General features: G+C 36.6%; 1 protein-coding gene and 1 long non-coding RNA gene across 3 annotated transcripts in view; both read right to left on the reverse strand.

Moving 5' to 3' along the window:
* The window catches only part of LOC104592526 (type I inositol polyphosphate 5-phosphatase 12-like), a 95,134-nt gene extending 88,342 nt beyond the window's left edge, over positions 1-6,792 (reverse strand). Inside the window, exon 1 of one of the 2 annotated variants that reach the window (XM_010251948.3) lies at positions 5,759-6,792. In XM_010251948.3, the coding sequence (XP_010250250.1) occupies positions 5,759-6,557 (799 nt within the window). In that variant the 5' untranslated portion in view covers positions 6,558-6,792. The remainder of the gene's footprint in view (positions 1-5,758) is intronic. The other variant, XM_010251956.3, reaches the window with a different exon arrangement.
* A 1,097-nt stretch (positions 6,793-7,889) lies between these two features.
* Positions 7,890-14,980, reverse strand: LOC148801114 (uncharacterized). Its single transcript, XR_016084003.1, has 2 exons — positions 14,518-14,980; positions 7,890-10,120 (listed from the first exon to the last, which is right to left on the reverse strand). It is a non-coding gene; the product is annotated as an uncharacterized LOC148801114 (long non-coding RNA).
* Positions 14,981-15,373: the final 393 nt, after the last annotated feature.

Below are 15,373 nucleotides of genomic sequence, written 5' to 3' on the forward strand. Positions count from 1 at the left end.
AGTTGGTATTAGAGCTCAAGCTGCTCAAATCTGTGGTTACATAGATTGGCTTGAAGTTGGTAGCTGATGCTGAGTAAGTTGATTTCAAGAGCAAATTGCTTGCAGTTTTTCAGAGGTTAGTCAGTTGGGAGAGAGATATTTTAATTAATCACTTGAAGTTTGCAAATGATCTCCTGAATTTCTACAATGAGGGGGTGGAAATTTTGAAACTGGTGGTGAAACTCTTTGAGAGGTTAGGAGTTCAGCACTTGGTAGTTGAAGGAGACTCTCAAATTGTTGTGGGATGGCTGACAGATCCAGCTTCAGCCATGTGGCGACACAGAGATTTATTAAGGAAATTCAACTGGCTTACAAGAAATATGACTGTTACCTCTCTTTGGGTGGGAAGATCAGCAAACACCTTAACGGATGGGTTAGCTAAGCAGGGGGCTACAAGGGAGCAGTTATTTTGGGCTGCTTTGTAATTTTATTTAGGGCTAATTATGTTTTATTTTGATGTAATACTTTTCTGAAGAGGTAACAGCTTGTGCCTCTTCAGGGTTTCCTGTACTGCCTTTTTTCTGATTTAATAAATTATTTTCATTCATCAAAAAAAAGAAAACTCTTTCAAGAGGTTGTCTAACTTGAGGATCAATTGGTAGAAGAGCTTAGTTGTTGGAATCAACATAGAAAAAGATGATTTGAGGGCTATGACAGGTTCTCTTGGTTATGAGAAGGGAGAGTGGCCTATGAGATACTTAGGGTGTTGAGGAAATTTGAAAAAATCATGAGGGATTTTCTCTAGGAACCAGGGTTAAAAAAGAAGGATCATTTGATTATATGGGAAAAAGTGGTGAAATTGAAGGCATAAGGGGGGTTAGGAATTGGTAATATCAAGTTAAAGAATTTGTCTTTGCTCAGCAAATGGTTGTGGAGGTTCCCTAATGAGAATGAGAAATAATGGCACAAAGTTGTTGCAAGTATTCATGGCATATCAAACAATGGATGGGATGCTGGTTGTCTCTGTAGAGCTACGCTGGCTGCTCCTTGGAAGGCCATCCACGAGATTCTTCCTACCTTTCTAAATCATGTCAAGTATGATTTGGCTTCGGGTCAGAAAATTAGGTTTTGGAAGGATGTGTGGATTGGGGATATCCCCTTGGGTGAGAGATTTCCTGCTCTTTTTGTTCTTTCCAGTTTTAAGGGTAGACATATATTTAACTTCTTAGGCCAGCACCTTCATCCTTCAAGGCTGAATTGGAACTTTGGCTTTAACAGGAACCTTGGAGAATCTGAAATTCCTAGTGTGTCTGAGTTGTTAGACTTGCTGAATTCAGTGTGTTTGGGAGAAGGTGGCTTGGGTTCCAGGGTTCGAGGCATTAATCCTTATGGATTGTTCTCTTGTAATCTTTCTTTAATTCCTTGGTATCCACCTCCCCTTCTTCTTTCCCAGTAAAGGAAATCCCGCGCTTTCCCATTCCCCCAAAAATCAGTGCTTTCTGTTGGGATTCATAATTGTATTAATACCTTTGACTTGCTTCAAAGAAAAAGACCAACTTGGTGTTAGACCCCCAGCTGGTGCGTACCATGTAAGTTAAGTTCTGTTGGGATTCCTAATCTCTTGTCCTCTTGTTAGCTTTATTTGGAATTGGCTTTCTTCCCCTTTTAGATGCAAATGGTCTTCTCCTGAAAGGATTGTTTAGCCCTTTATTTTTAGCTACACTAAAAGGAGCGGCAGGATAATGGGGATATGTACAAGAGCAGTGCTGTTATGGACAGTTTTGGAGGAAAGAAACTCAATAATATTTGAAGAAAGAGAAAGAAGCAAGGAAGCCTTGGTAGAAATCATAACTCTAAGAATGGCACACTCAGAAAAAAGTCTGAAACTTTTTTTAGATTTTAAGGTTGAAGACATTTTTAGGGCCTGGGGTGTTGTTGCTGTCTCATCATCTAGAAGACAGAAATCTGTTGAGAAGTGGTCACCCCCAATATGTGGCTGAGTAACTGAATTTTGATGGGAATTGTCTGGGTAATCTAGGCCCTTCAGGCATGAAGGTCATTAGGGATTAGGGAGGAAACATCATAGCCTTATATGCGGGACCTACTGAACAAGGTGATGTGAAAAGAGTAGAACTATTGGCTGCAGTATATGGGATTGAGAAGGCAAAAGAGCTGGGTATTGATAACCTAATCATTGCAGGTGACTCAAGAACTGTTGTGAAATGGCTGAAGGAGGGGGAGGGGTGACATGGCATTTGAGGAATGAATTCAGATGATTTAAATGGCTAACAGAGGACATGACAATCTGAGTTAAGTGGGCGAGGATAACTGCCAACAGCTTGGTAAATGGTCTAGTTAAGCAAGGGGCAAAGAACTCATATGTATTGAGCTCAATTGTAATTATTGAGCTGGGTCAGCTTTTGTATAGTTGTGTTCTTTTTGCACAACCTCTTGTTGTACCCATGCTTTCTTTTTATTAATGAAATTATTCCTGTGTTTCTGATAAAAAAAAATAAAAAGGGGAGGTGAGCGGGTCTACCTGGGAGAATTTAAGAAAGAGGGTGGTGTTGATGATGGAAAGGAGGGTGTGTAGAGAAAGAAAGGTGCAAAATTTTTCAGTTAAATGCCTTCCAAAGGAAAAGGAAGTACAGAACTAAACCAGTGAAAGAAGCAAAGGTGGTGATGGAAGCTGAATCTGAAGAAGGGGGTCAACCAGCAGAGGTGGAAGTGATACTAGATGAAACTCATGAAGTTGATGGATCAATTGACTTGAAACAGTGATGAATGAAGAAGTCGAGGTGAATAAAGTTTTGGGACTGATTTCCTTGCTGGTTGGTGTTTCATTCTACTTATGGCTGCCACCAATAGTAACTCCAAGTCTGTTGTAGTAGTGCAATCGGACCTTATGAACACCTAATTAACTATTGTTAAGCTCAATGGTACTAATTATGTACCATGCATAAAATCTGTGGAAGTTTCCTTAATTGCAAGAGGGAAGTTGAAATATGTTAACGAATATTAACCGAAGAGTGGGTCTGAAGGCTACGGTGAATGGGTGCAAGAAAATGCTCAGATTATGACTGCCTTATGGAATAGTATTGAGAAAAATGTTAATGCCAATCTTATGTTCTTGGATACTGCTAAGGAAATTTGCGAGCATGCCCAACAATTGTATTCAAAGCAGGATAATGTAACAAGGATCTACCAACTTTACCAAGATTTTTTCTCTCTTCAACAGGATTATAAGAGTGTCAAGGAATATTATGCTACCTTAAAAAGTCTACAGAATGAGTTGAATGTTTATTAACCTCTTTCCCCCAATCTAAAGGTACAACTAGCTCAACAGGAACATTTAGATGTTGCCAAATTCTTGTCAGGACTGGGGTTTAAGTTTGAACCTGTGAGGGCTCAAACCTTGGGAAGTAGTGATCTCCCTTCCCTCTCTGAGGTGTTTTCTCGTATCCAAAGGGTATGTCAACCCCAGAAATGATCATTCAACTACTTCAGAGCAGTGTTTTAAAAGCGAAAGGCACAAAAAAAAGAGCTAGGGCCATTTTGTGCCCAAGGCCAAAGCGACGCACACACCTTTTTGAAGCAAGGCGCAAAAAATGCAAAAAAGAAAAATCTAAAAAAATTCAAAAAAATGACAAAATTTTCAAAAACTCAAAAAATATGCAAATTGACAAAACATTAAACAAATTGTTAATTAAAAATATGAACTTAAATTTAAAAATAAATGCTTTAAAAAAACCTATTGTCTCAAATTAAAATACATAAACATAACATGTAAAACATATTTAAAATGAAAATTAAAAATAAAATCAAACATTACATATAAAACATATTCAAGCAAGTAAACTCTTAATCTCTTTATTTTTTTCCCAATTGCATTACTTCAAATAGCTAATATGATGTTAAACATTATGCATTCTTGATTCTAGGATTTGCCTTTGTACCAAGTCCCTCGAGAAAAGTCCAAACAAATCCATATTAGGGTCTTAAATTCTTAATTCCTATAAAACCTCATATTTGCTAATGTTGCTCATTCATTCATCTTGATAAAAGATCTTTTTAAAAGACACTTAAAGTTAATTGTCATTTTGTAAGAGAAAAGGTGACAAATGGTGATATTTTTACTCCTTATGTCAAGTTAGAAGATCAGCTAGTAGATTTATTTACCAAGAGCTTGTGTTATACTAGAATGGATTATATTTGTAACAAGCTGGAGCTCTATAATATATATGATCCAGGTTGAGGCGGAGTGTTGAAATGCATGCCCATGAGGGGCATTTTTGTCTTTTGGTATAGCCTTGTATTTCCCCTATTAAAAATCACTTAACAGGGTCATTTTTGTAACTTTATAATTTCTAAACAGTGGAATAATAGTTCAGGCCAATGGGGGAGAAGAGACTGGTTCAGATCTTCTTCCTCAAGACTTCTTTTCTCTCTCACTTTCTTTCCTACTTACTTTCTTCTGTACACTACCTCTCTCTACCTTTTCCCTTCCTTTTTCTTGCCTTCTTCCCAGGTTGTAACACTATACATAGCAAGTTTCATCATAGTGAATCATGACTTATTATTATAGTAAACTCTGGTTTATTATATTTAATTAGTTTTACTAGAACTAGAAAGTTATGGAAGTGTCCTATTTTGAAAAGGAAGTTTCTATATTTTTGAAGTATGAATAGAAGTAGGAGTTAGAGTGCAAGAACAAGTTGGAAGTTGTTGCTTTTGGGTCTATAAAAGAGTGTCAACAGATCTTGTAGAGGACAACCTATTCTATTCTATTGTATTTTCAATACTAAGGACTGAATAAAGAATTCTTTTTCTGTTGCTACCATAGCCAGGAGCTATATTATAAGTTATTCATGCTCCCTCCTCTATTAAAAAATTACTATTTACACTCAATAAATCCCATCCAGATCTGGCATACTGAAGATAAATCATTTCTATGCATTCCCTCCCTAGATAGAGAGTCCACAGTATTTTTGGCAGGATCTAACAATTTAAATCATCAAATTAAAAATAAGAAAGAAAGAAGCAACTTAATTGCTTATTGCCCATGCGGTATATAGACACCAGTCACACCACAAATTACTTAGTTAAGGTAACATCTGTGAAAGGAGAAGAATTCGAAATAATCAAGAAATAGTAGCAAACTTCCAAATGGCTTGATGGCTTCGTTCCAGAAAGTCCTAAAATTACTTCATTTTTGTCATTTCATTGACGTTTCCGGTTAAAATATTAATCTTGTAAATTCGAACACCCTGGGAAAAAAATAAATAAATAATGAATGAATTCCATTCCAAAATAATTCATGTGTGATTCCAGATACCCAATTAACAATTCTACCATCTAGTGCAACTAATCCAAGAGCACCATATAGTCATCATATTCCCGTCTTCCATGTTTAGTTTCGTGTTTTCCATGCAAACTACCATTTTCTCAGAATTATTTCTAAATAAGCGGAATTCCACAAAAGCATTCCAAATAATCAGAGAAAAAAAAGGAAAGAACAAAATGAACAATTGATGGTTGGTCTTTTTTCTTTCGCAGATGGAGGTATTATCATTACGTGGGTGTGGTTTGGGAATGCTCATGACTCTTGAAGGGATTTGCACTGGGTGTTGGTGGATGTTGTTGATGTTATCTTCCTATTCTTCCTTTTTTTTTAATTTCTTTCTTTCGTGATAGTTTAGCACCTGATCTTGTAACTTATATTTCTTTTAATGAAAATTTTATTTCTATTATACAAAAAAAAAAGAAGAAGGACACCAACCGTAAGCAGAGATAACCATGGATAGAACAGGCCCACGATGAGCGAGCCATGAGAGGCCTTCCTTGAAAGAAGTTCCATCTAAAGACTGATCCATCTTCCACGATCTAATCCTCCCGTCCTTGTGCCCCGTCCAAATCAACCTATTCCCCTTATCCACAACAATACAAATTGTCGGAGGAGTCTGCGCCGATTCCTGGAACGGTGCCGCGTCCTCATCCCCTCTCCGAACCTTTCCAAATCCACACCCGGGCACAAATACATCCGAGAAATTCCAACACCTAACACCACATTCCTGTCCTGCCCACAATTGAGTCTCAGTACACGTAATGGTCCTCAAGAACGACCCCACCTGCGTCTCCCTCAACGGATGAGGCCTCAATTCCAAGCTCGGCGGACGACCAGGATGCACCGCCGCCCTCACCGGCACCTTAAAGATCCCAGTCCCACCACCGCTACCTATAAACTCTGGCAACGGCCGCCGCTGCTCGTCTGAACCGTCCGCAGGATTTTGTTCCTTGAATTGGCTCATATACTCACGCTCGCTTACACTACCAAAACCACCAATGCCGCCACCAGCACCGGAGAGATTGTATTCATCGTCGGGCAACTCTAAATACCGATCGAAATTCTTACCAATTCGTTCCTCGTCGAGGCTGTGCTTCCTCACTGTATTGCGCTTCGTGCCTCCTGAGAAACCGAAGTTACCGAACTGAGTGTAGGAATTCGTTTTACGGTGCGGACGTCCCGTGCTTAGAGTTACTACGGGTTCCCCGTCGACGTCCTCGATTTTTTCCTCCATGATCGTCGGAAGCTCTGAGCTTCGTTAAGTCGAACCAAGAGAGACAGAAACAGAAACAAAGAGAGAGACACACACAGAGAGAAACAGAGAGAGAGAGAGAGAGAGAGAGAGAGAGAGAGAAAATTATTTTTAAGGTTTTGCGATCGGATCGAGGTGCTGTTATGGAGTCCCCGCGGAGTAAGGCGGGGCTTACTCACAGCCTAACGGCCGGAGTGTCTTCTTTCACCTTCCCTCTCCTTAATAAACGTTGCTTTTTTTCCTGTAACTTTTATTTTTTTAATTCTTTTCGAGTTTTCGAATATGTCTTCGCATGCCACGTGTATCAATATCACCCGTTGAAGGTTAGAGGATTAAGTTGATCTTACGGTTACCATATTTTAATTTGGTCAAAAAATGCCACGTTGCATTTGTAAGCAGAGTTTGGGGGGCGAGGGGCGACACCTACAGGAGTGTCTCCTGTCTCCGTTCTGAACGACAATGCTCATCAACTTTCATACCGAAAATACATGATATCGAAAAGGTCATAGCCAATCAGGTGGTTTTCATCGCATTTGGTTGGCGGGAGCGTTTTGATTCCTCAAACTTCTTCAGGTATCATATCCTTACGGCATCATAGATTCTCAAATTGATATCTTTTCGCCATTTCGGACAGCTTACTAGTTGCCATGTAATCCCATTAATGGTCAATCATTTTCGACATCAAATTGACTCCACATCTCCTACACACAAGAATTATGCCCCTCAACACATTATCCCTATCAATCGGAAACATGGATAAGATGTTTTCCATGTGTGATTGCCATGTTATATGAATAAACGTGATTATAATTTATGTGGGCAGGAGATCTGACTCCGTCACGTATGGCGTCTTCTAGAAAACATGACCTGTTATCAAACATATTCCGATCTAACAGTTCGATTATGATATCAATCAATCGATCTCAATAAAGGTGCCAATCGATCAGGTGGTAAATGCCGTGTTTTTTAACTTAAAAAAAAAAAAAATCACAGGCGTTCTATTTTTTAATTGGTCGAAGGTGTATCATACCTTTTTTGGTAATAAATCTTAGCTCTAACGTACAATTAGAGTAAGTGCCAGCTCTGAATTGATGTCAAAACATGGATGAATATTGGTGTTATAAGATATTTAAAATTTTGAATTATTGTAAATCTGCAATAGAATTTAGAATTCTGAAATAGAGTGCAATATAGTTTTTATAAATTATTTTCCTAGGGCGAAAGTGCTTTTTTCAATGATGTTTTAAAAATAATAGTGAATTCATTGAGCGGGAGAAAACATTACTTGTTATTACAAAATTACCCTTTTGTTAAAAACGGAATCCATCGAATCCAAAAAGACATTCATGTTTCATTCGTCTTCTCCAAGTTCGAGTTCGAGTGATGTGGTCTCATTCTCTGTCCAAGTTCGAGTTTGAGTGATTTGGGGTCCCATTCTTCTCCAAGTTTGATCTCGAGTAATTCGGGGTCCCATTCTCGATCCAAGTTCGACTTCGAGTGATTTGGGGTTCCATTCTCCAAGTTTGATTTCGAGTTTGAAATTATCCCGTTTGGTTGTTTGTCTTCTTGCAAACTTCAGACCTAGCAGGGAGGGGTCTCTTCTTCTAACCTCGAAGGCTCCATCTTTCCAAGTTCAATCCTGTATCGCACTTGCAACAATAGGGTGTAAACATCAATCTGAGCTTGTTGTCATCTCTCAGAGGTATCGTATCCTAGGTTTTCTTAGTTTGATTTTGCTATTTAAGTTTTATTAGAAAAACACTTAGTTTGATTTCGTATCTCGGGTTTTTCTTCTTGTTTCTTTGTTTGACGGGTAGAGTCTCGAAGGAAAATGAATGTATGCACTTTTTTCTTGTTTCTTGTTTCTCCAACTCTTTTTATTTGTTGTTTGTTGTTTCTTTGTATTTGTATTTTATTGTTTAAGTAATTGACGTTTGCCAGCAGTCCTGGGTCAATTAAAGCAATTAACTTTGGCTTCTTTTGATTCATAGCACCTTGTTTCATGTGTTCTTTGTTCATTTGGTTGATGAATAACTAGTTCCTTCTGTAGTTACTAATTTTTAGTGTTATAGAAAGTTAAACTCCCACCTATATGATGAAATGCCTAAAAGAAAAAAACGTTGGTTGTTGAAGGCCAACAACCTAAGTTGTTGGGAATGGTCATGGGCATGGTATGTTAACCCATTCAACCCCTTGCTAACATTCCCAGTAGCCAACAACCCCCAATTTAGAAGAGTACAATTAACCAACAAAACGTGCTTCCCTTGGCAGTGTATATGGTCTACTCAAATTCCAACCAAAACGTGCTTCTTCATGTGGACAGCTTACCTGAATAAATTCTTGAATACCATCAATATGATTGCGAGAGGAAAAGCCATGACAAATGAATGTGTTTTTACCTCATTCTTATTAATATTTTAGAACTTCCGTTACAGATTTTCAGCCTCTGTGTGATGGCATTTAGCTAAGTTGTTAGGATCGTAATAGGTTTTCTTGGATCAATAATTGTAACTTCATTAACTTAAAGATGAGAAGATGGTAATAGGTTATTCCCGATGACTTTGTGGGGTTAGTAGCCTGTTGGCCAGCAATAGTATAAGGAACATCTTATGGAATTGGCTCCTTTTTCCTATTTGTCGCTTCCTTTGGAAAGCCCATTGAATGATTGAAATTTTCATGGACTTTAATCCTTAGATAATTTGAGGGGATTCAGAAATCCAACATCTATAACAAGTGGATCTTTTATCATTTATGATAGTTAGAAGGGGTGTTTTTCTAAGTAGTAGTTTGAAAGCTCTTTGCTTTCCTCTTGTATTGGAGTGTCACCCCCCTCCTCACCTTCTTCAATAAGGTTATTTTTTGGAATCCAATCAAAGAATAATTCCAATGAATTTTTAATTCTATGAATCACTTTTAAGATTGGATGTATGAGAATTTCTGGAACTAATTCCTTTTATGGGCTCAAAACTCATTCTAACAATTGACTTTTGCGAATAAATATTTTCTTCAAAAAATAATCATTGTTGGCTCAAAACACATGCTTCAAATAGTAATTCTTTGGAGCAGGATCTTAATAAAGCATAGCCTAAAATTCTGCATAATTATCAAGAAACAAAAAAAAAAAAGGATCTCAAATCCACAATTAGGCAAAACAACTTGGTCAAGCCAATGTGTCACAACATCAAGTCAATTGAAAGCATAAGATTATCCAAAGATAGACAAGAAAATATTAAGAATATATATTGAAAGGAAATTATGTATGCACCAAGATATCACATGGGGAGAAGTATTAATAGGGATATCCAATGATCGACTCAGGCAAATGCTGTATCTTGTTAGCCATAATAAGTTTTTTATTTGATAATTATCATTCCAAGCTTTTAATATGGATCAATTACCAATCTGGAACTTGATTCCTCTAGAAAACTGAATGAGCATATTCCTAAGAAGTTTTGCTTTCATTTGGCTCCCATCATATGTGATTACTTTCAATCCCTATAAGCATTTGTCTATTACTTCATTTGGTTCCATGAGATTGTAAGAATCTGAATCAAGAGAAAATATGATTAAACAATCTATAAATAAATATACTAACAAGTGGTCTACATATGCAATATGGCACAAAATCATCCAGGACTTGAAGATCCATCTATTTTGTATGCTCAAGATAGCCATGTCTTCAAAGAAATATGGCAAGGAAAGGTAATAGGAATAATTGATTCAATAATTAACTAAAGCATATAACCCAATAATTACACAATACATAATCACTTATTCTTTCTTTGTAGGAAAGGGGAATGTTGAAGTGCATTGAGCATACAAAGGCTTTAACCATGTGGGCTATTGAAAATGAAGATATGAAGGGTCTCGTTAGACAATGTGGCTTAGAACCACTTCGCATAGTTGGACATATACACATTGACCATCATTTGGTCAATTCACTTGTTGAGAGATGGAGAAATGAAACAAATACCTTTCATATACCTTGGAGTGAAATGACAATTACATTATAGGATGTGGGGTATATCACTGGCCTCTAAGTTTCTGGTGTTGTGGTATTAGGTTCAAGCATGAAGGCAAAAGATCTATGTTTAAAACACTTAGGATCTAGAAACCCACAAATAAGAAATGGAAGAGTGTCAATAAAATTGTTAAGAGACACTTTCAGTCATTTGTTGAGAAATCATAGTGAAATGGTCATCCTACATCATACTAGAGCTTATTTGTTATATTTGCTGGGATGTACCATTTTCTCTAATAGTACCAAGTTTTCTGTCAACCCGATTTATCTTCAATTATTCGATAATATTACAAAGGTATGGAAATATGCATTGGGTGTTGCATCTCTTGCATACCTCTATAGATCATTATCAAAGGCTACATCTCCTAGTTGCAGAAATATATATGTATACCTAACATTATTGTAAGTATGTTTTTTATGGTATTTTGTATTTGTTCAATTTGTGCACTATTATATTAAATCAATACTACCTAACCGTGTTGGGCACATGAACATCTATTGGTTGGTTATCCAGAACCATCCCTTATTGGTTCTACAAGAAAGGTGTCACTTGCAAAGTGTTGGGTGCCTAGATACAGAATAAACCCTCATCACAACCATTTATTTTATCGCTAAGAGCTCGACTTGCTCCGCATAGAGCATGTAAGTAGTTTATATTGGTAATGCTTTTTTTTCACTTCTATATATACACTTATTTATAATCTTTATTTGAATTGTAGGTTAAATGGCAACCATATAATGATTTGAAAGCTGAAAAAGTCCCATTAGAGGCACTAGAGGCAAAGATTTATGGACGTGCACAAACATGGCTTGTGTGTTTTAACATTGTGGAATGGCACTTGCCCAATAGATGCATGATGCAATTTGGGGTAGAGCAGCCCATACCCATTAATATGCCTAATGGAAAAGAGTTGATCTGCATGGAACATAAGATTGGATTGCTAAGATGAAAGATCAAGTAAAAAATATAAGTAAAAAACGTATCAAAGGCACATATGGTGTGTTATCTTGAGCATGTCGTCCTCATTCTCCCATATTGTTGTACATAAGTAAAAAACATAAAATTGTTTAAAATTATTCAACATGGACAATAAGTGTCTGTGAGTCAAACACTTTACTATAAAAACATAATGCTCCAAATTTATTCATAGATGAAGAAATGTGGAAAAAAAAATTGTTCTCTTTATTTGTGCTAATGTTCTCACCAAAATTCTTAATCTTAGCAGCGACCTTATGTATTACACTTTCGAGAACACAATGGAGAGAAAGCATTGCATGAAATTGAAGATTCCCACCACTTGTTTCTCTCCACTATAAAGAAAAGAGGATGCTTGAGGCTTTCCTTATCTATAGTTACAAGAACTATAAACACCCACCACCTATTTCTTTTAGAGGTAGAGTTACTCTGTCGAAAAGTACACTTACTAATCTTCCTACTTCATTCTTTTCTTTGTTCCCAGTCCCTTCCAAAGTGGCCAAAAAGTTGGAGACTCTACAAAAGAATTTTCTTTTGAAGGGTTGGGAGGATGAAAAGAAAATCCATTGGGTTGGATGGGATTAGATTTGCCTCCCTTTGGAAGAGGGTGGATTAAGTTAAAGGAAAATCAAGGTCTTCAACCCGACACTCCTTAGTAAATGGCTGTGGAGATTTTGCTCATGAAAGATGTTCTTGGTGGAGGAACCTTATTGCATCCAAATTTGGAGTAACTAGTGGGAATTGGAGTTCTCAAGATCCCTTCTCTAGTTGGGGCTGTTCAATTTGGAAGGGTATCTTAAAGTTTTTCCCTTCCTTAGGGGAAGGTCTAAATTTTAAAGTGGGAAAAGGTGATAGAGTTTGCTTTTGGAATGACCCTTGGTGCTTGGAGACTCTTCTGGCTGATTCCTTCCCTCTCCTATTTCAAGTTGTTGTAAATCAAGATGCTTTGATTGCTTATTATTATTCCATCTCAGAAAATGTAGAGCATGAGTCCCTTAGTTTAGGAGGAACTTGTTTGACTGGGAATTGGAAGAGGTTGTAAGGTTGCTGACAATTCTTCAAAATCAGGTTTTAGATTTTAATTCAGATATTGAGTGGAGTTGGAAATGGAGCAAGAATGGGTGCTTCTCAGTTAACTCCTCAGTTAACTCTTCAGCTTGCAAGTTAAGTAGTCCAGTTATTGAGAATTTTCCAAATAAGCAGACTTGGACTTCTGTCAGTCCTTCTAGAGTTAATTTTCTGGTTTGGACTATGACTATTAACAAATGCTTGTTCAAAATGAATCTAGTGAGGAGAGGGGTTCAAATTTCTGATATTTGTTGTGGGCTATGTGAAACACATCCTGAATCCACTGATCATTTGTGTTTGCATTGTCCTATAGCAGCCGAGGTATGGGCTCATTTTCTCAAGGTGGTGGGACTCAATTGGGTCATGTCAAGAACTATCAAAGAATTCTTTAGTTGGAAAATCAGAGGCTTGAAGGAAAGAGGAAAAGTGGTGTGGAAGACAATCTTGACAACTATTCTATGGACCATTTGGTCAAAGAGGAACAACAAAGTGCTTTATAACAGAAAGAAGAGTCTTGAAGAGATGGTGCATTGTGCAGTGGGCAAGCTTACTTCCTGGGATGCTATCAATCCGGCTTTTACTCATTTGAATGTATCTCATGTCCTAAGAACTCAGTTAGTCTGGAGTTTGTAATGGCATTTGTTTCAGCCTTTCTTGGGCTGAGCTGTATTCTAGTTCTCTTTTTTAATAAATTTACTTTACCTTCTCATAAAATAATCTATAGTTATAAGAACAACATCAATGGCTTTGCTACCTTGTTAAGCCCAGATGAAGTCACCAAATTATCTGGTATGAAAAAATTCCAATTGGGTTCTTGTCATTCTTGTTCTCTATCTTTAGCTTATCTTTTGATCTTAAATGGCTTATTTCCAATCGATCTAGATGAAGTGGTGTATGTGTTTCCAAACCAAGCAAAGAAGTGGTCTCTTTAGACTACAAGGTCTTGGGAATTTCTGGGTGTAAAAGATAGACTTGATAGGAGTAAGGGAGAAGGTTTAATGCACAAAGCCAGATATGGGCAAGATGTCATTGTTGGATTCTTAGATGAAGGTAAATAATAAATCAATAGAAAGGGAAGAAAGGAACCCTAAATAGCTTTGTTTTAGTAATTAATATTGTTGTTTATGTGTTAATGCATGTGTTGTGTTATTGATGATGACCAAGTATATGGCTGGAATCAAAGACTTTCAATGATGAAGGAATGGGGCCAATACCTAGGAATCTGTTAATGCATGGGTTTTTTCTGTTTATTTTATTTTGATCTTTAAGGGGTCAAAAGATCTAATCGTGATGGTCTTTTTCATTAACGAACAAAGCATATTCTCCCATATGAGTTTGAAGAACAAAAAAACAGATTGAATAGAATGAACAAAAAACAAAAGACAAAATTACTTACATATACATCAATGAAGTAAGACACAATATTATGTTGTCTATATGAGTAATGAAATAAACACCTTACATGACTATTTTTATGTCAAGTAATTAGATTTGTCCATAATTATTTATTTTAATTAACATTAGAGAAAGTTATTTTGCATAATCTGAATAATCAATTAGCTCAATTCTCAACATGCAATCTACTCAGGGTAGAGAATAAATATGATATTGCCATCAACCTAAGCATGAAAATAAAATCAAACGTGCAAAAAATTAATTCTATGCTGATTCTCAAGAGCATGCATGGGATTTATGGAGGCCAAAACTTTTTTCAAGCTATTCATATGGTGAAGGTGTTCAAAGAATTAGAAATAGTGATTTGGAGCTCCGCTTTGAACCAAACCAAGCACTAAGGAACTTTAGTTGTCAAAACCCTCTGTCATCAATTCTAGCATGAAAGACAAAACATATTGAAACTAACGGTTGAACATATATACATTTTCTGATATTGCTTTGAAGATGGAACCGATTTTTCCCAGTTGAAGATTCTAAAATTGCTTTGAAGATGGAGTCGATGCTTCTCAGTTGTAGATTCTGATATTGCTTTGAAGATGGAGTCCATGCTTCCCATCCAACTGTAGTTTGAATAGATGCTTACTCAGTTATCTACGTGAGATAGAGAATGGGAGCCCCCAAATCACTCGAGCTTGGAGAAGAACGAATGAAACAAGATTCGGTGGATTCTGTTTTTAACAAAGGGTAATTTCATCATAAAATGTCTATGTTTTCTCTTACTGAATTCGATATTATTTATGAAACATAACCGAATTTGTCAATTAACCAAACTTGGTTTTTTTTTTTTTGCAAAAAATCCTTGTATTAAAAATGGCAACACATTTGTAATTTTTTGGGTTCGACTATGATACCAAAAAGACATAATATCGGAAAAATTTGTGACCAATCAACCTGTATCGTAAGCATGTTAACCAATCAGGTGGAATTTATCAAAGTTTACAAGTGGGTTTTGATGGGCCAAAACTCTTCAATACCATGTCTTTCTCGGTATTATAGATTTTCCCTTTTTTTTTCACATTTTTGCATTCAAAATGGGAGCAAAGTATGCTTTCAAAAAATGGAAGCAATCTTTACACTCAAAGTTGGTCAATGTAAAAGAAAAAAAAAAGGTAGATTTCAGTCTTCAAATCTGTGTTTGTGCCCAACACAATCAAATGCCTTTTACAAAAATACAAAATTTATTCATGCAAAACTAAACCAATTATGCATTTTCTTGAGCCATACATATTTGTATTTGCAATCTTACCAAAGTGCAGCTCTACGAAAAATAGTGAATGA

The sequence above is a fragment of the Nelumbo nucifera genome, chromosome 3 (genome assembly GCF_055504915.1).
Source record: "Nelumbo nucifera cultivar China Antique chromosome 3, China Antique-T2T, whole genome shotgun sequence".
In the NCBI taxonomy this organism is placed as follows: domain Eukaryota; kingdom Viridiplantae; phylum Streptophyta; class Magnoliopsida; order Proteales; family Nelumbonaceae; genus Nelumbo; species Nelumbo nucifera.